The sequence below is a fragment of the Lates calcarifer genome, linkage group LG14 (genome assembly GCF_001640805.2).
Source record: "Lates calcarifer isolate ASB-BC8 linkage group LG14, TLL_Latcal_v3, whole genome shotgun sequence".
NCBI classification, from domain to species: Eukaryota; Metazoa; Chordata; class Actinopteri; family Centropomidae; genus Lates; species Lates calcarifer.
In genome coordinates, this window is record NC_066846.1 from 13391946 (window position 1) to 13413634 (window position 21689).

At 42.1% G+C, this 21689-nt stretch overlaps 1 protein-coding gene across 1 annotated transcript in view; it reads left to right on the forward strand.

Annotated features, from left to right (window-relative positions):
- trpc5a (transient receptor potential cation channel, subfamily C, member 5a) overlaps positions 1-21689 on the forward strand; it is a 108593-nt gene that overhangs the window by 22645 nt on the left and 64259 nt on the right. The window contains exon 2 of the mRNA XM_018704786.2: positions 20175-20216. Coding sequence (XP_018560302.1) covers positions 20184-20216 — 33 coding nt within the window. The 5' untranslated portion in view covers positions 20175-20183. The remainder of the gene's footprint in view (positions 1-20174; positions 20217-21689) is intronic.

A 21689-nucleotide genomic window follows, 5' to 3' on the forward strand; every position in this document is an offset into this window, starting at 1 on the left:
ACCCGTGTGTGTGTGTGTGTGTGGTGTGTGTGTTTGTGTGAGATCCACGGTGTCTGTCTGACTGATGGACGGCTGCCCAAGGTCGTTACGGCAACACATTAGCTCTGATTAGATCACATGACCACACATGAGAGAGAGAGAGAGAGAGAGACTGCGTGTTTTAATATTAATGCTTTTGTGTATTTATATCTACACACAGACACACTGCACGGCTGCAGAGTGTGTGTGTCTGTGTGTGTGTGTAAGATCAAAGAGAAACACACAGGGGAAGTGACATTTGTCAGTGCTGGACGTGCACATCGGGGGGTGTGTGTGTGTGTGTTTACATATTTTGAATGCTTGTGTGTATATGTATGTGTGCGCCACAGGGGGTACATCATAGTGTGTGTGTGTGTGTGTGTGTGTGTTTGTGTATGCTAATGTGCTGTGTGTATTCATGAGCATCTATATTTGGTGTGTATGTTCCTGGCTGTGTCTGTGAGTGTGCGTTTTAAGTTGTGTATCATCTTAATGGCTGCACATGAGTGTGTATTAGCGTGTTGGTGTGTGACTCTTGGCATGTATGTCATTGTGTGTGTGTTTGTGTGTGTGTGAGATGTGTCACGCTCAGACACATTGTCCCCAGATGGCGCTGCGCCGTGTTACATGCCACGGTTGTTGTCAGGACAGCCATGCTGGTAACCATGACAGCCACGGTCGCTAGGGAGCTGGCGCCGACTGATGGCCCCCGGGACGGGAAACGCTGTCGCTCCTCTCATCCTCCATGTTCCACCGTTTTCATCTGGATTCTCTCTCTCTCTCCTGTTTCCTCCTCTCATCTTATTTCCCCTGTTTTGTGTTTTTGTCAGTTCAGTTTTCAGGCAGCGGTTCGGTTTCTCCCGCGCGAGAAAATTTGGCGTGCGCTGTTCTCTGATCAGATCAGGCAGTGGCTGCAGTGACCTGGTTTCTCCTGACATCATCACGCAGCGATTTTTACATTTTATCACTGACTTTCAAGGCACAGTCAAGGCTCTACCAACCTCATACGAGCTTCAACTGGTCATTTCATTTAGCTCTGAGCTCTTCTACAAAAGCCTTTCTTCTTAGAAAGTTAGTGAGAGTTTAAAAGAGCGTGAGTAGAAACACAACGAAGCTGTAAAGGTGGACTGGTGAGTAGATGGGTTTTCATGTTAACGTCCCCGACAACCTCTGTAGTCTCATTTAGACGCTCGTTAGCAACCGCCTTTTTTAAGACACGTAAAAGCTTCAAACATCAGGAGTGGGGGATTTACTGACCCATTTTATGTCCGAGAATAAAACCTGAAAATGTCTTGAGCTCGTGTTAAAACCACAGACCTTATTTCAGACATTTAACCAGAAACACACTGACTTTGAGACGAGGGAACGGGAAGTGCTAACATGCTAACATGCTAACTTCCTGGTTTTTGTGGTCTTTCTGTTTCGAGTAATAGAAAACATGCAGTGCAGTTGTGGATTTGAACTCGTCCAACACCTGAGACTACTAAGATGAAGGAGGAGCTGATTGGTCGCCATTTTGATGGTGATGATGACGCTGACTTTTAATTATCAGTCAACACAGAAATAACATCAAAGTTATTAACTTCTAATTTTCTTTTCCTCCACGAATCCTCTTCTTTAAAGCCTCGAACAGCCACTGTTCTCCTCGAGTATCTGTTTGTGTAACTGATGATTTCTAAATTAATTCAGCGGGTGAACAGTTAAATGACTCACTGTCTCCGAGTCTCTTCTCCTGGTGGCAGTCAGACATTTATCTGGCAGTTTCTTCCTCACCCATGAATATTTAGACTTTTTTTTTCTCTCTTTCCCATGTCACTGAAGCAAAGACATGCTGATATATTCACAGCTTTAGCCTGGAACGGCTCTTATTAAGGACTGTTTTTCACATCGGAGGAGGAAGTGAATCTCCTCCATCTGCCTCTTTTTTCTGTCTTGTGATTTTTAATCTCTCCTCCACCTCTCGTTTTGTCTGAAGAAGCTCAGTTACAAAACGTGTTGATACTCCTGAACCAAACCTCATTCATTTTTTGTATAATTTTAAAGAAACCAAACGTTAAAGTCATAATTTTGTCATAAAAGTGACTTGAATTAACACGTCTGTCAAGTATATTTTCATTTCTGGCATTCTGTCAGTATTTTTTCCCACATTGTTATCGTTTAAAGAGGGAAAAGAAACTTTTTCTGTCTTTGCAGGGCGATTTTATCTTGACATTTTGACAACCGTGGGCTGACAGGACCTCTCATAGACTGTAAAAGGACAGCTGACTCAGTACATCTGTCTTCTGTCCCTCTACTTCCTCAATATCTCCCTTCTCCCAGCCTGTCCTCCTCGCTCTGCGATGTTTTCAAAATCAGAATTTGATGTTTTTTGGTCGTTTGCCTGCCAGCTGAGTGTCTGTAATGACTTCCACAGGCGCTAATAGCAACTTAATGGACAGAGAAGAAGACCACATCATGTTTTTTATAGGAAAGATGGAGAAGGACACATGAATAGAGAAAGAGTTTAATTTCAAAACCCACTTCATTAAAAGTCACTTAAGCTGATACGGATCGAGGTATGAAAAACAACCATCGGCACGTTCCAGAAAAAAATCCCATCATGCAGCGTCTCCGCTCCAACAGGAACAGACCGTTCACACTCTCATGACACATCCATGCTGATGATATATAGAGCTAATTATTCATATTTATCTCTGTGTAAACTGATTTGATGATCTGCCGCCTTGGCTCAAATGCAGCAGCTAAAGTTTTGGGTCTTAGTTCGAGTTCAGTGGTTGAGAAATCGTCTGTCACAATCCTTTATTTTGTCTCACTGTTATAGCCAAGGAGCTATAGCCATTTAGTCATTCAGTCATTTGGCTGAAAAACAAATTCTGAGGTTTATTTTCATTTAAATTTCAAAGTCTTTTGAGTTTCTGTTCAGACAGGGGATGAATGTAACAAGTTAGCTAGGTTAGCTAGCTAACGTTAGGTTTATTTTCATTTAAATATCAAAGTCTTTTGAGTTTCTGTTTAGAGGGGGGAGAACTGGGATGAACATAACAAGTCGATTTTCTCCGAGCAGCCGATAGAGAATGCGACACCTAACAGGACCAGTTAGCTAGGTTAGCTAGCTAATGTTAGCAGATTATATTGCAGGTTAACGTTAGCTAGGTTAGCTAGCTAACGTTAGCACCGGCTGGTAAAAGCAGGTACCCCTGATATAAGCCATGAGCTTTACAGAATGTTTCTTGCTATGAGCCCACATCTTCATGTTTTGGTTGTCAGTCATTTTCTATGTTGCCCAAATATAGCAAAAATAGCTAGCTAAGGCCGTCTGTTTTCACCTTAGCTGGGCAGCACAGACAAGGACTGACAACCAAAGCATGAAGACTCATAGGAAGAAACACCCTGTAATAACCATAGCTTATATCAGGGGTACCTGCTTTTACCAGCCGGTGCTAACCAGTGCTAACATTAGCTAGGTTAGCTGGCTAATGGCTAGGTTGGATCTGGAAGTAGTATTTTTGTTCCTTAACAAGCGGATTGATGCGGGTCAGGACAGGAGCTGTTTCTTTCACCTCCACTGCTGATACTGTGTTTTACAGTTTTTATTAAATCACAAAAACACTCTCCTTCCCCCTCTTCATCCTGTACTCCTCTTCCTCTCTCTCTCTGTGACTCCATATTTTCTCAGCCTCGTCGCCTCTTATCCACTCGCTTCAACTCTTAAGTGCAAAGTGCTTTACTGTCCTTCACTTTGACCTGCTGTAAATTTACACCAACACGCACACACACACACACAGAGGTTAGGTAACTCAGGACAGTGTGTAACTGATTGTGTAGCTGAATGATCCATAATTAGAAAGCCTGTTGTTCCTCTGCTGTCAGAGTAACAATAACAGAACGTGGCTGCGTTTATAGGCTGTGTGTGTGTGTGTGTGTGTGTGTTGATGTCACAGTAAAACCTGTGTTGTGTGTGTGTGTCCGGGAAGTACTTAGCGGCGTCAGATCAAAGGAAGCTGTCTAACGTCTGCCTGCTGTCTTCCTGGCTAATTAACCCACCACACACACACACACACACACACACACACACACACAGGTTGTGTAGACTAATTAGCCTGTGGCCTGTTTTTATGGACTTGCCTTTTATACGTGTGTGTGTGTGTGTTTGTAACTTCTTGACTGCCATATACAACCTTGTTAGACTCTTATTGATAACCCAGCCATCTTCAAACATAAACAAAACTAAACGCATCATTTGTTAAGGAGGAAGTAGCTACACACTAACTTCAGCTGTGTAACGGCGCTCTCTGCAGTCACGAGTCCCACTCACTGACCTGAAACTCTGTGTATATTACCCATGATCCCCTGCTTCTGGAGCAGGAAGTGCTGTCGCTGCAACAAACACACCAAACTCCATTTAAAATTCTTGATATTTCCGTCAGTTTCCTGGCTGGATATCAGATGAACGCTGGTTTTTGATGACCTCTAAGTCTTTTTAACTGATCTACAGCTCGGCTTTAGTTTGGCAGTTTAAGCCGCTGATCATCACTCAGTTAGAGGAAGATCGTACCTGCTCAGCCAAAGTTACAAAGAGCAAGAGCAGGTGTTCGACCAAGGCTCCATTCTCCCTGTAAGTTCCTCCACACCAGATATTTCTGCAGGAAAAAGACAAACGGGGGTCAGGATTTCACTTAAACCGAGGATAAGAAAAGATAAAACTTTTTCGTCCTGAAGGAAATTTGTGTTGAATCCAGCTGCTCACAGATAAAATATATATAAACACAAACACATGGATATAAAAGACAACAACGTCCAAAGTATCTGGACAGGTTCATGGACTTATTTTTTATTTATAAGGTCAAACTAATAAGATGAAGTAAAATAAAACCCGAGAGGAAACGAGGGCAGATGATGTGTCGTTGAGCTGTCCATGGTGCTGAACTCAACAACAAGCTCAAAAACATATGTCTTTTTAATCAGGACAGTAATTATTTGCAGTCGAAACATCTTTCAGATCATTCGAACTAATGATTAACAATGTTTTTCTTTTATTGATCTGTTTATGTTTGTCTCTAATTACCATCCTGATATAATTGTGTTACGTGGAGTCAGATGCCTTGCTGACAGGCACCTCAGAAGTCCTTATCAAAGCGCCGGAGTAGACGTCGACGCGGCGGGGAATCAAACGCGTAACACAAACCCGCTGCTTTAACCTTTAACCTGCTGCTTCGAGGAGCCACAGCTGCTTTCTGACTGGTCGAATCCGAGTATTGTTTCCATGGCGATCCTTCTGGCTCCTTCTGTCATGACTAAGCACCGCAAGAGACGTGTGTGTGTGTGTGTGTGTGTGTGTGTGTTGGGAAAACAGCGGCAAACACACTTTTACAAGGAGTATCGGCTTTGTTTTGACTCACACACACACACAGACACACACTTGAACGTGCTAAGAATCCAAAGGTGTTACTGCTCCCAAGCACTTCACACACACACACACACACACACAACTACACACCCTGACGCCTCACGTAGATGTGATAATAGCTCAATTTATCACCGTTTAGCAAAATTCCCTCTGTGCAAGTGTGTGTGTGTGTGTGTGTGCATCTCACTCCCTTAATACCAGGTCCAATGATCCAGATCAGGGCGCAGACACACACACACACACACACACACTCTCTGATTAGAGAAAGTCACACACTCACAAAACACACACTTAACCGATACTTGTATATGAGCACTCACATCGGCATGCGCAGCCACATATACCTGCACACACACACACACACACACACACACACACACAGTGAAACATGGAGACCAGGCCAATTAAGAAGACTGATGTAGCGCAACAAATTCAATTATGGCTCGTCGTATAATTACGTATGACTAAATTAAAGGAAGAAGTGAAGGAAGGAGTGGAACAACCTGATGTATTTTACTTTTCTGTCGTCCCACTGGTTTGTTGTGTTGTTATGTTGTAGGTCCTGTATTTTGTAATTCTGCCACTACGTCTACTTCTGTCTGTCCCTGGATTTCTGTCCGTCCTTCTTCTGAGGTTTGTGGTTGGGGAAGATGGACAGTCGTCAGTTGTGACTGGACATTTCCACCAAGGATACAGAGAATGGTTTGATCCATGGATGGATGTCCCAAATACCATTTTGGGGAGAGTTACCTGTAAATATTTGAAGCCTCAACCAGGAAGAGGAGGTGGTGCAGCTGTAGCAATAAAACAGCAGTTGTACGGTTTTCAGGTGATTAGGTCCATCCTGAGGTTTCTGCCTCATGGTGGAAACTGTTGGGTCTTTAAATACAGTAAATAAAATTGACTTAACTTGACATAAAGATGGAAGATAGGTCTAAATAGTTACCACCTCCCTGACTGTGTGATCCTGTAGAATGACTCAAGATGTGTGACATATTTTCCCTCTGTTGTTCATTCATTTGATCTTCTATATTACTGTGGTGACAATAAAAACAAAGAAACCAAGCAACAAACATTAAACCAGTTGTATAAATACACTGGGCATTGACTACCGATGGCGACAGGTGAAGCTTTGACGCTTGGAAACATTTGAGTCATTGAGTCTTTGGACATTTAGGGACAAAAACACGAGCATCAGTTGATTTAAAATCAAATTAGAGCCTGATCACACCAGGCGGAGCTCACATTATATTTCTCTGAAGTGTCTGCTGCGTTCTGTTGGGACTGGGCTGCAACTTTAAATCCAAAAAATTCCCTTATTTTACATCTTAAAAGCTACTTTTCAATCCAAGTTACTCTCACTTTCCAATCGTGGCAGCTTTAAAAAAAAAAACAAAAAAAAACTTAACCTCACCAGCAGCATCAAACATTAACTTTCTGTCTCTTTGGTGCCAACTGAGAAAAAAACAAGAAACTGCCAAAATAAGAGAAATATGTCACATCAGGAACTGACTGAAGAGCTGAATAAACAGATGAGAGGAGTTTTAATTAAACCTAACTCACTGACAGAAGTTTCAGAATTGAAATCAGAGCGGAGAGAGGTTTGACGACGGAAAAAGACGTTTCACTCCACTTGTTCTTTTTGTCGTTCGCCGCCGTTTGTTGTCGCGTCTGAGGTGTTTAGTTTGAGTGCAGGAAATGTAAGAAGAAAGGAGGAGGAGAGGGAGGTTAATTAAATCAAACACAGGCTGAAAGGAGGAGAGGATGAATGGATGGAGAGCAGGAGAAGAAAAGAGGAAAAGAGGATGAGCTGAGGATTTTCAGGGTGAATCACAAACATGACAAAGACGGATTTGTGGATGAGGAAGAGGAGAGGGAAGGTGGATAAATGTCAGGAGGGAGAGGATGGGGGGAGATGAGGGATGGAGGGAGGAGATGACAGCAGAGATGAATGAGAAGACGGAGAGGTGGAGGAGAGGAGGTGAGGGATGCTGGAGGGAACGGGAAACAGATGGCGAGCTTGGACGGAGGGAGGAGAGGTGAGGGACGACAGGAGACGAAGAAAGACGAGCGAGGTCAAAACGTGAGGAGGAGGATGAGAAGAGGAGGAAGGAGGGATTACAGAGGACGGCGGGAAAGGAAGTAGAATTAACAAAAAGTGGGATTAGAAGAGCAAGAGAGGGAGGAGAGGGAGAAATTAGTCATGGTGAGATGAAACCAAAGACAGGACGGATGGATGATGAAGGGGAAGAAAAGAGGGGGATAGAGGGATTAGAGGCGGAGGGAAGACGGAGGCTCCCCCAGGATTTTAGGTAGCGCTGGGGTTGAGATATTTTCAGTTCAGCTGGCGGTCTCGTCTCCCCAAATGCAGAATGCCTTTTTTTGGTTCTATATTTAGAGCGTTACACAACAAAGGATTGCATCATCTGCCAACATAGTTTTATTTGCCAGAGTTTTCTCTCTTGTCTCATTTTCTTCTTCTTCCTCTTCTTCTTCTTCTGCAGCCGCTGCTTTGTGCCAGGCTGAGGTTGTAAAGGAAAGTTTGTTTGTAATTAACTCGCCCTGTTAACCGAAGGTTAAATGAGAAAGAGAAGCTGTTTACATTTTCTGTTTTGGGTTTTTTGTTTTTGAGTTGCCCGTGTGGAGCCTTGTGGGGCTTTTTATCTAACCTGCACAAGCTGGTTTCACTTCTCAAGTCGAATTGATTTTTATTTATATGGAGAAAAAAATCACAAATCAGAAATTTGCCTGAAGGGGCTGCACAGCGTCCGACACCCTCTGCCCTTAGACTGAATTCATCAAAACATCCCTCTCGTCAGGTTCCTGCTGCTTGTTCTTTAAACTTCTGACATCAGCTTTATCATTACGAGAATATTAAACTAAACTAAACTAAATACAGGACCAAGCTGAGATGATTTCTCTCCTTGTCTGAACTCTGTGGTTGCGCCCCGTTCCTGCCAAACTCTGGGTTTCTGGCAAACGCCGGACACCTTAAACCCTTGAAATCCTGCTCCATCCTCCGTTAAAGCTCTGCAGCGCCGGCACTGAGCAGAAACCCGGGCTCCTCAGGTTGGATTTTTCAGGGGTCGGAAGTTGTTTGGGGACTAATTAAGATTCCAATTAAGATCCCCCTTTACCCCGTCTCTCACCCCTTCTGCCCTTCTTCATCAAAGTGGCACAGTCCTCGAACACAACACAACAGAGCGGGGGTTTGTCTTCTCCGATTATCGCTCCCGAACATGAAGCGAGGGCGCTCATTAAGATTCACCTCTTCCTTTCTTCTCCCTCATTTCACTCCTCTGGTTTAATTTCCCTCTCTTCTTTCAGCTCTTTCTCCAGCGCAGTTATGAATGTCTAGCCTCCACCTTTACTTCCCTTTCCTCCTCCTCTGTGTTACGTCGTCCTATAATCTATGATCCTCCTTTTCAAATTCCCTTCTTCTTCCAATTGCTCTCATTAGAAAAGAAAATCCATTCTACCTCTGCCCTCAGGCTGTATTTGTCATTTCATTTCATTATGTCGTACATTATGAGCGACCAGTCGCAGGATTGGAGATAGAAACTGAAACTGTCCTTGCTGCTAGAAGGGGACTGTTAGACCATTTCTGCCTGAGGATCAATAACGGGAGGGGGGGTGTCCTTGTACTTCCACGAGTTAGGATTGTGCAGCTCTGGAAAGTTAATCAAAGCTGTGATATATGTCTGCTCCTTCTGTGCCTGTGAAAGGCGATTATACAACAAGGTACTCTAGCTGGTCTGTAGAGTCCTTTACCCTCTAAATATGATCCCACACTCTTTTTTCCTGAGTGACTGAACGTCTCCACTTCCTGTGGAGGACCAACGGACCAATCAAAATTTGGTTTACTAATCCTCCTCTCACTGACTAACGTTTGGTCCAAGAAGTCGTCCAACCCAAACGACCAAAACCTAAAACCTTAAGTTCTCATTTACACATTGCTCTGTGTGTATGTAAGTTAACAGGAAGTCCATTCCTACGGTAACCTCCATGATTGCCGATGTGTTTGCGAAACTCTTCCTTATGTAGACTTTGGTACAGACTGTATGACCAACTTTCCACAGGAAGTTAGTGTAAAAAACGAATTAATTTTTGAAGGCGTATTTAGCTAACATTGGTAGCATGCTAGCTGTATAAATCTTCTTGACTACAGTAACCTTCGCAGTCTCCTTCATAAAACTCTTTTTGTTTTTTATTTAGATCCAAAATTTGTCTCTAATATGTCGAAAAATGCGAACATTTGCCATGAATTTCAGACAGATCGTATGCAGCATGCCACAGGAAGTTAGCATAAAAATGCTAACTTTAGCTAATGTTTTGATGGCATATTTAGATAAAAGTGTTAGCATGCTAGTGGTGCAACATATACAGAGGACATGACAAGTGGTTCCTACAATATATAAAGGTTTGAACAACTAATTTTTATTTATCGTTATTTTTTGTAGTACATTTAGAAACAATCTCAGACCAGAATTTTCTGTGACCAACACGTTGGTCATTGATGATCAATCTTGAAAACTAATAGTTTGAATTTTTTTAAATTTCTAGTAGATAAAGATAAGGATTAGAGACTTCTCCACAGTGTGAAAGAGTCTATGTTCACAAGAAAAATCTGAATCTAACCTGAAAATTCCTGCAATTCCTTGTGGTACTTTGGACATTTTTCCGGAGGGCACGTCGATGAGATGGTGTGTTTTCGCTGCTGTTTATTTATTTATTTATTTTTCCATCACTGTGTGACGCGACCCCTCGCTGTGTTGACACTGAAACAAACGAGGAGCCCTGTGTGTTCTCTGTGAAAACTCCTCTAATTCACTAAATTTTTAATCTCAATGTTTTTACACTCCTGCAGTCGTCACCCAGCAGGGTCTGAATTTTCAGGTGATGTTTACCTGATTGCAGTCTGGGCACTCTGTCATTACCATTAACATTTTCTGCCTCTTGCTCTGATTTTGCTGCGTTCGGGCTGTCCTGCCGCCGCAGAGATTAGTACTGTTTTGTAGCATTTTGTCCATGTATTTCATTGTTATGTTTTCTAGGAGCTTGTTTATCCTCAGAGTGTGAATCTCAATATCTCAAAAAGCAGAAAACAGGAAATACAAGCTCGTCTTATTAGTTTAAATGTACAGTTTTGCTTTTCATGTGTTTGCCTTCCTTCTTGTCTTTTATGCAAACACTTGTCTTTATATAGACAGGAGGAAAAGGGCAAGATGGAGGGAGGGGAGGGAGGAAGACAGGCCGTCCTCTGGGGATGGAGGGAGAGAAGAGAGGGAGGGGAGGATGGTTGAGGTTGTGAGGAGAATGCAAGAGCGAGACAGAGGGAATGGAGACGATGACGAGGAGGTGGAGAGACAGAAGAGAGTGAATAAAGACAAATAGAGGATGCCGAGAGAGAAAGTGGGAGTGAAAGATGGAGTTTGATGAGGTGCAGGAAAGATGGACGGAGACATTTGGAGGAAGAGACTACCAGAGGGCACCGGGAGTGATGGAGTGGAGTAAGAGAGGACGAGATAAATGAGTAGAGTAATGCGGGATTATTGCTGGGATGAATGAAGGGATAATAAAAGTGTAGCAGAGGGAGAGAGAAGAGATGATGGAGATGCCGAGGTGGAGAGATGAGTAAGGATTAGAAGAAGATGAGGCCACGGCAGGTAGCTGATACTCAGGGTGACAGAGGAGAGAAAGATTAAAAAAAAGAAGGAGGGATGGATAGATTGAGGGATGGAGAAGGAGAAGAGCGTTTACTTTTACAGGACAGAAGTGCATGACTCAGACCAGAGCCTTTTAGTTTTTAAACAACAACAACAACAACAGGCCACAAGATATGTCTTTCAGTGGTGGAAGACATATTCGCTTCTTTACTGAAGTAGACTTTTTTATTAAAGAGTAAGATCCTTTTTCTTTAAATAGAAACGTTGGTATATATCAGTACCAGACTCCATTGACAAAAACAGAGCAGAAGTCAGGAGCTGCTGGGATACCACTGCTTTAATCTGTTAGTTTGTTTGTGTTGTTGTGTGACTTTCAGTGGTGGAAGAAGCATTCAGATCCTTTAAATAACCACACACAATGGCACAAAAAACCTAACCAATCAGGGCAGCAGTAGATTAGCAAACTCCCATGTTCTGCTCTGTAAAATGCCTCTTTTTGTCAATGGAGTCTGGTAGGGAAATGTGATGTTTCTGGTTAAACAAAAAGGATCTTACTCTTTAATAAAAGCTTTGTCTCTGTATGAATCCTCTCCATAATGTTGTCACTTATAAAAACGAGCACTTTAGTGAACGAACTTTGACGAGGACGAAGAGCAGCGACTCCAGAGATCAATCATTTTACCCAAAAACACTGGAAAATAAGGCCCAGGTTCAGAAACACCTGAGCTATCCTTTAAGTTAGAGGAAGATTTTACTTCCTGGTGTCTGCTTCCTGGTTTAATTAGCCACATGTATCAGCAGCAGACATTATATATATATATATATATATATAAGAAAACAGTGGAATAAGCAGAAAGTGTCCCGTCGTCTTCTGCCACTCAGCAATAAAGCCTGTGGTCTAATGAGAGAAAGTGCTGCGAGCAGAACTTAAGAGCCAAGCTTTTACTGCTGTTTATTATATGTGGGTGGTTCTCTCTCTCTCTCTCTCATCACTTATCCTTCACCCATGTTTCTTCCTCTTCTTAACTCACCCCCTCCCCACATCTTCTTCTAAGAACAACCGCTCAGGTTCTTTCTAATGTTTCCCTCCAGCCTAAACACTCGCTCATCCTTCACACATCTCCCCCACACTCTTATCACTCCTCTCTCTCCTTCTTCACAACTCTTCTCCCTCCACCGCCGACCTTTCTCTCTCTTTTCCTTCAGTCTCAACACTCTCGCTTCTACTTCTCTCTACCTGTTCTCCACTGTGTTTTTCACACATGCAGTACGCTGTGCAACAGGCTCACATTGTTATTATAAGTGTCTGACAACATTATGGATAGGATTCCTACAGAGACAGAGCTTTTTATTAAAGAGTTTTGTTTAACAGGAAATATCGCTCTAAGTCAGTACCAGACTCCATTGACAAAAACAGGAATTTTACTGAGCAGAACACAGGAGCTGCTGGGATACACGAGCCTCGATTGTTTGTGTTATTGTGTGGTGCTTTTACTTATGTGAAGGATCGAAACACTTCTTCCACCACAAAAGTCTCACAATAACAGAAACAAACTAACCAGTTGTTGCAGAAGTAGTTTAGCAGCTTCTGTGTTCTGCTCGGTAAAATTACAATTTTTTTCAATGGAGTCTGGTACTGATATATAGCGATGTTTCTGGTTAAACAAAAACATGGGAAAATAAGACCCAGGTTCAAAAATACTGGAGTTATATTTTATACTATAAGTTCTGGGGACAACTGTGTTTTATAGGTTGCAGCTTGTAATAATAAGAGTCGTCAGGAGCCTGTGTTTTCTGCACCGAGGCCGTGATGTGCAGAAACAAATCCATCCTGGATTTAGGTCCAGCTTAAAGAATAGAGTTGGAGGATGTGAGGGGAGTTTGGCAGGAAGTCAGAGCAGCAGGCAGGTCATTAATACGCTCCGGGCCGAGTCCAGCTAAGTCTTTTAACAGCTACTACAAGTATCATAAAATCTGCTTTATGATTTACTGGCAAGCACTGCAGCGACTAGGACGTTTGTTTTCTCCACCTGCAGGCTCCAGCTGTGGTGGACGTCACTGCTTTACTTTTGCACTGTTCATTGACTCACCTTGATAAATATGAAATCTTACAGTTACAGTTTTGCAGCAGTTTAATGGACTTGAATCCTGGAGCTGCTGTTTTTTAACAAACCAGGATTCATTATTTTACTATGTGTTTCAATCATCATCTATAGATTAGAGACAGTTTGATCGACCATGAGCTACAGCAACCCGATAAATACATAATAAAATGAAACAATAAAATAATACACCATTTTATTTAAAACAAAAATCCATGTCTCTGGTGATCTGAGCAGAGCAGGGTGTTATGGGGAACTGGAGAGGTTTGCAGAGGTGCACACTAGAGATGGAAATGACTTCACTGATCTAATTTGTGCTTCTTTTTTTAAAGGTGTAATCTGAAGTATTGTGCAGTCATCACTTATGACCCAGTAGAAGTGTGTGGCAGTGCAGAGCCGCTGCCCTCTGCTTGTGTTTTCTTATTTTCTTCTTGTTTTGCTGTGTTCAGGAGGTTTCTAGGCTGCAGCCTTTGGCCAGTGGGTGTGTGCCTCCTTCTCAGCGACAGCAACTCGTAGCACAATTCTGGAAAAAATGATTTTCTTGCTTAGAATCGAGATCACGATTCTCTCCCGTGATTTTCTTTCGGAATGTTTTCTGCACTCATTTACCAGATAAACAGGGTTTGTGGTGACGTAAGGCGATTGTGTAGCTCTGACTCGTGGTGTAACTGTGCATAGAGATTGCGATTTTAACTTTAATGATTAATTGTGCAGGCCTAGCTCACAGGGTGTTACCAGAAAACATCGCTGTTGGTGGCATGGATGTATAAAGAGCTGCAGGTCTGCTGGTCAAAGTAAAAGGCGTGTTATGGAAGTTTTGGAGGTACTCGAACATCTGATGTACTGGTGCTTTTTCCGTCATAGTCTCTGGGTCATTGCTTCTGCATGTCAGAGGGAATTTGCATAAAACGGACATGACCTACTGCACATCCATCTGTTAGTCACATATGATGTTTGGCAATGTATGATTTGTACATTTGAAGATTCGGGCATGTAGCTGTGATACTCTTTAACACTCACTGTAAACAACCACCGCTGTTTAAAAAATGCAGGAGGAGAAGAAACGGGGACAGATGTGGAGAGTCGGAGAGAGAATTGTTTGTACTGCAGCCGAGGGGGAAAACAAGACGGGGAACAGCGAGACGAGGCAACAAGACGGAAAGAGAGGAAAGATGAGAATTATGAGGAGAAGCAAGTTCAAGATGGAGTTTGTTTTTTTTTTTTTGTAGGAGAGAAACAAGAGACAGAAAATAGAGCAGAAAATCTGAAAGATACAGAGAGTGAAAGACGGGGACACAGAGATTTCTGAGGAGGAGAGATAAGAAGGAAAAAGAGAAATATAGAGTGGTTACAAATAGCTACATGCACAAAATGCAGGTGGGAAAGCAAGGTAGGAGAGAGGAGATGAGGGTGAGATTGAGGGAGCTGAAAGGGGGAGGCAGAGTGCAGGCTGGAAGGAAATGAAGCTAAGGACGGGACAGGAAATTAATGATGGATGTGGAAAAAAATGAAAAGATTGTAGAGAAATTTAAGGTGAGTAGAGAGAAGAAAATGAGGCAGCAACAGAGTCCTGTTGAAAAACTTGTAGAGAAAGGGGGAGAAAAGTGTGAGGGGGGAGCGATGGAGTGAGATAGGAGCCAAGCAGGGAGTTTATCTGCATTGCCGTACCACAGTCAGTGGAGCATTGTAAGGCTGTCAGCATAAATTCTCCCTCACTATGCAGATCTTAAATGCATCTGCAGTCCAGCAACTACATGTACGCCACTGCAGGTTAAATCTCATCCACGTAAATTTAATCTTGTCCACATAATTTAGGCGTCAACGGACTCTCGGCGGCGTAAAACTCAGGCGTGAGCAGATCTCTATCTTCTGCAAATAAGTCCACTGCAGAAGAAGGAGGTAATGGTTCGAATTCCAAGATTAGCAGATTATCTTTAAAAAGTGAATCTCGAGGAACGTGGTTTCCACTGCAAACAAGCTCAGTCCTTCAGCAAAGCTCTTTCCACCAAATAAATGAAGGTTAAGTGAAGTTAGTTGCAGGACGAAGCCTGAAATGCAGCTGCAGAACCTTTAACAGCATCACTTTACTTTATCTTAATGGAACAGGAACCTCATTCAATAAACTGCTGTTTCTCTGCTGCAGACTCAGCAGGTCTGTGTGCACTGCAACTTTTAGGGAGTTAAAAACAAGGTCTAAATTAGGTTTCATTCACCTGCACTAGGCAGGAACTGTTACTTTTGACCAGGTGTGACTAAAATTTTAATTTTTCTCATGAGATTTAAAGGCTTTAGATTCTTTCCTGGAGCAAAGTCTCTGAACTGGAATGCATGAAAATATAATTAGTTGCACAGCTTGATTGTAAAACATCCATGAAGTGTTTTACAGATAATTTATTAGAAAAAAAAAAGACAGATGTGAAAAATGCAGCATATGAATGTAAAATGTCTAAAATCTGCCAGCTCTGCTCTACATAATGACTTTTGGTTCTTTGTTTAGCTGTCCATTTCATAACTGTACCATGTTGGTTCACTCTCATGACTCGCATAGCATCATTTTTGGCCAAAGTAGGCAGCTGAAATAACTAACTGTAAACTACCTGCTATGGAACCAAACAACAGAAACAGATAGATACTAGCTGGTGAACATGGTGGAGCATTTAGCTAACTGTTTCAGTTGACTTCACTGGTTTGTTGCGTAAACATCACTATAAAAAATGTTTATCATGCTTTATTTACCATGAGCAGATGTTTTCAGTGAAAGTTTTGCGACTTACTTTCGAGTCGAATCTTGTCTGGTTCCAGCTCAAACCAGTTCCCTCCACTTCTAGTCCTCCGCTGGTCAGTGAAGGTCATCCCGGCTGTGAATCCCATTTACTGCAAATAAGTCAGCTAAATTAAAATGGCAAACTGCAGCTCATTACAGAAAGGTCAGACACGTACAAGATGCTGGGGTCATGGTTTATCCCTCCCTTCTCTTCCTCTGCGGTTAATAGAGTTTAATCAGCCTCATTATTGCCAAAATAAATGATGTGAACTACAACGAGTAAAAGTACTCGCACAGGTTTTTTGGGGGAGCGGCTGTCGAACATGCAGTGACTGCGAATAACCCCTAATAACATTTATACTTCAAAGCACCATGGAAACTGCCTCTGTCAGTTCAGTCAGTATTTTCAGTCCACTTGACAATACTGGTAACTGGAGGCATTAATTTAGCTGTCAGCTGTTGATAAAGGGGGTCACTGACAGTGAAGACGTCTCCTTATTCTCCTTACAAACTGAATACTTCAAAAACGACAACAGTGTCAGCGAAGCAGCACATTTGCATCACTTTCAGACCAGTAAATCTCCAAGTTTCTGACCACGACGGCCCTCTGCTATCTGCCGGCAGAGATAACCTGACAGCCGGTTATTCAGAGGATTTCTGTTACACCCCCAGACTTAGTGACTCCACGGTCTGATTTGGGATTCAGGACCTGTATCTTTCTGGCAGTGGCTTGTCACTCTTCTTCAGAAGTGAACTGTGTTTGAACTTGACAGGATGGAGAGCCACAAGTGTGTTTAGCCGCAGTGTGTATGTGGCCTTTGAGTATTTTAAAGGCTTAGGGCTTAGATTTTAAATACCAGCAACACTTCAGCTGGGGCAGTGAGTCAGCACTGAGGATTTATTTTTTTCTTCAGCATCGTTAGAGGTCTTTGACCGTGAGACAGCAGCAGGAACCTCACCTCGCTCTTTGTATAGATACGATGAAGTGAATGTAGCCATGATGAACATGAAAGATCCGATGATGATTCAAGTCCAGGTTTTAGGTTTCGAGTGGAATTTTGAACATGGAGTATTGTGGTCAGATTTTTGCATTTGCATAGTTATGGAACAGTTCCTGGGTCTGTGTTATCCATCTGAATATTACTGCACCTCACCTTGACTTCTGGGAAAAATGTAATGGTCGTTTTTTCACACGTACAAACCCATTAGCAGCTAGTATAGTTTACCACACCTTTACCTGTCTTGGGAACATTGTCTGGATGCTTGGTCGGGACCCCTCAACATCGGAACCAAGTGCTGTGAGAGTCTAAACATAACCATAATCAAGTTCAATAATGCTGTAGTGTTGACAAGTGGTCTGAAAGGTGTACCCAGTGCATATAAAAGTGGCGCCAAGGGTTCCCGACCAAGCATCGGTATTTGACGAGTGGTGAGTGCAATGTTCACTGTATAGTTTGACGATTTCTCTACACAAGGGCTGTTTTGTTTTCTTACTTGAAATCTGTCCCAAACCTGTTTTTGAGGATGTAGGAGAGGAGATGTTTTCACATGGTGATATCTGTAGATGAGCTCAGACAGATCCTTGGCAAATTGTAAATAATCTCCAACACATTTATCAATGTTTTACACACCTGTAAAACAGGGAATCGGCACCTTAGAGAGTGAACTTACAAGCAGTGAATTATTCTTTCTTTTTGTTTCCATCGCATCTGCATTCACACTGTAGCACCTCCCCACTGCTGTGAAATTAGGCCTATTCACATCTTCCAACCAAAAAAACAGTGTTTTTTATTTTTATTTTTTTAAATTCTTCATGTTCAGATGACAGAGCCTCCAAAAATATCTCTCTGTGCTCCATCAGCATTTTTTTTCCCTCCCTGCCGCGTCGCCTGAACCAATTACAGCCTTGTTGAAATGCAGATCTGTATCGCAGCTGCAATAATAGGCTCAATTTACAGTGTCAGACTGAGTCCTAACCCACATCTGTGACATTAGCATATCTGTCATCGCCAGTGAGGTTTTGTGCACGATGAGCTGTTGTGCCGGTCACAAACAGGAGCATCGTGTAAAAGACTGAGAATCCAGAAACCTTCAGTGTTTCAGGAATTGGGTTAAATTGTCTCATTTTTCCACTGATGTGATGGTTAAAATGCAAAAATATTCAACAGTCTATCTGAGGCTTGTCCTGATATCGAAGATGTGACACACTGATAGGCTGCTTTGTTTTCTGGGAAATTTGGTTGAAAATGGTGCCGTGTTATGTTGCTTACCTTGTCTTACTTTTAAATCAAGACTGAAGTGATTAGTGGAGTAATTGATCAATCGAGAAATTGAGAAAGTTAATCGTTAGGCAATTTTTCAAGAAGAAATTACCCAACATTACCTTGTTCCAGCTTTGCTGCTTTTCTTTCTCTTGTGTGTAAACAGAAAATCTTTGGGTTTTGGACTATTGATTAAACAAAACAAGCAGCTTGAACTTTTGGAAATTTATATCTCTACATTTATATCTCTGTACATTTAAAAGACCAAATGATTAATTGATTATTTGAGAAATTAATAGTCATGTGTAGGGATGGAATTTTTTCTCTCCTGCCAGGCTGCTGATAGTGTTGTCAGTCGGTTTTAAGTCACCATAACACCAGGAGTTTCTGCTTTAGCTGGATGTGTTCGGATTGATGGCAGCAGGCGAAACTCACCTGACACCACAGCTGAGAGTATTGTCACTCCACCCTTTGTTTCATCAAATCACTGACTTTTAGGGGCAGTCGTATTATATGTTGGTATGATACGAATCAGTGGTTGTCATTTTAAACCTCCAGCAACAGTCGGCTGAAAATGAGAAGCCATTACCCTTTTGTTCTCCGTTGCTCTTTGCACACTCAAAATGCAAGAATTGAGTGGATCTATAGCTAAATCTGCTGCTAGACTCTGCAATCTGTGCTTTAATTTACCTCCTCAGGTGTTTATACCAGTGAGGAAACAGCTGGAAATGAGCATCTGTGCAGTTCGCTCCTGGCCTCCCTGTTTTACTTTCCAAGCACGTGTGACTAATGGAATTCAGATGCAAAACTGAGCTGATTTCCACAGATTTTATTACATTTTCACTGCTTGCTCATTGCACTGTTCTTGTTTTTTTCAAGCATGTCCAAGTTCAAATAGTTGTTCCTCTCTGTTCTTCTCCCCAGGAGCACCACAGCAGGATTTTGTGACATATATAAGTGTTATTAACTATTTTCCCTACTTCAGTTTTCAAACCAGCAGCTTCAGTAATTAGCTGTTATTTACTGGCAGACATGCAGATTATTGTCTGTTTTTTTTTCTTCCGTGTTCATTTTGACGGCTTCCTACTGCTGGAAAATTAATCCCACACTGCGTAGGAAAATGTACAACAATCAAAGTGCATCATCCGTTCTCTTCATCTGAGCTCACTCCCAAAATAAACAAATGTAGGGCAATTACAGTGCAATAAGTCAACGTGATAAAACCTACATAAACAAACACACACAAATCGGTAAACAAGCAGAGCCTCTAAACGTTCTCCAGGAAGCAGTGGTTCGTGGGGATTACATGTATTAACGAGACACTAATACTGTGGGATGAGGCTTATCCTTGGTCTGTATGCTGTTTATTGTGCTGGATGTATGTAGAGTCACTAATCTGCACTGCTTCAACTGTCTGCCCCGTCCATCACTGTCTCTCGCTGTGTCAGTTCAGCTCCAGGTTGGAGGGTTTTATCTCTACACCTACAGCGCGACATTCCTGCTGTCTGCTGGTTCACAGCAAGACTTCAAATGTCAGATAGACGTAGGTGATGCTGAGACTCTTTAACCTTCTTAAGTTGAGTAAAATGTGCGGTGAAAATTCAAATTTTTCCTTCTAGAAACGATGTACAACACTCAAGATAATCCACATAATTCGATATCAACAATTTTCCTCTTAAGGTTAGAAAAAGAAGTGAAAATTGTCCTTGGTGAGGTGAGGTCTGAGAGTTGACTGATGATGCTGTTTCTAGTTGCATAGATTGTCTGTGCAAGCAGCGTATTACAACCCATAGGGGGAAGTCTGGTGATGTAGTGTGTTTTCCTGTTTGAAACTCACCATTGTTTTTCTTTAACCAAGACTGTTCCATAAAGTCAACACAGGCCACTTTCCCTCTTTTTTCTTTAGTCACTTTGTCTTCCTTACAACTCTCTCTTCTCTTTTTCCTTTTTTTCCAGACTGGCCAGATGAATCCCATGACACAGCTGTACTACAAGAAGGTGAGTCGAACACTAACACTTGTAAGGACGTTGTATCGACACACATCAGTTCCCTGCAGACAGTAAAACCTTAAGAAGTCTTAGGATGTGAAGACTTGTAAGAATGTGCTCGCTCTCAAAGCCTGAGGTCTTGTCCACATGTATATGGGAGTTTATTAAACTGGGAGTGTGCAAAAAAATCTCATACTGACAAGTGATCTCATCACAGCCCTTCAATGTGCAGGTGAAGCAGCTCACTTAAAGACAATAGTGATGTCCTTGACAAACAAAGATTTTCTCGCCATTCCTCAGCAGTGTCGGCTTCATTCTGAAAGTTGTCTCACCAACTAAAGATCTGACCGAGTCTTGTACTGTGTCTGTATTGTTAGAGTGTTGGATTTAGCAGTGACCTCTGCATTCTGACGCCTCTGTTCCTCTATATAGTCGAAGTAAACATGTAAAAAATCCTGTTAGCATGGTTAAAACCAGCACTACTTGGCTTTGTCCAAGATTGCACAAAATCACCTCATGTAGTTCACTTTGAGTACCAGGATGGCAGACTCTTGATGTTCACCATCTTGGCTATGTAGCTGAAGGGGGAGGGACCAACAACGTATTTTCAAACTTGTGAAAATGGTTGCTGAGGAAAGAAGATGTCTGTTAAGAGCACAATGGCCTTGTTTGATTTGAGAGAACACCACACCAGTGGGTATACTGTGTACACAGTGTGCTGAGTGTTTCTGAACATCTTCACACTGGAAGGAGTTTTGTAAAAGGTCTGTTTCCAGTCAGCTAAAATGTAGTTTACATGTGGATGAAAGGCTAAAACACAGGAAAAGCTACATAAAAAATACCTGTGTACTCTGATGTGTGGACTAGGCCTGAAACTCTTATTGATTCTCAGAAAGATAGAAGAACAAGACACTCTCACACTCAAACCTTCCAGTCTATCTATTATTATATTGTTTTCACAGTGTTGAGTAATGAAATCATCCACGAGCGAATCATATTCCACTGTAACTTCATGGTTACTTCACCACCAAATCCATGTTTTCAGCAGCGGTGGCTGCTGGGTAACCTGTGTGCCATTCAGCTCCAACCTGATGATGGATGATGTCGACTCTGCTTTTGAAGGGTTGACTTGTAAGATGAAACATCCACCGCTGCATGAAAAACGACACCTGCTCTTATAAATACGAGCTGCCGACATGAGAGAGAATTTCAATTTTTGTGAATAAACAAACAGCTGATGTATTTGCATTATAAGCCTGTTTAAGCCCCAAACCAAACAGTAAGAATCAAATATTTATAGTTTTCGCCCGGTAGCTGTTTGGCTCTGGAGACGCCAATGTCACTCTGCTGTCTCTGTAGCTCTGCTGTATTTTTAACACCAGTAAGAGGCAATTAACCTGCAGTAATGTGATGTGAAAATTATTGTTTTATCCTGTATTAACTGACTAGCTGTTGGTCAGTAGAAAACAGGTCTTTTAAGGA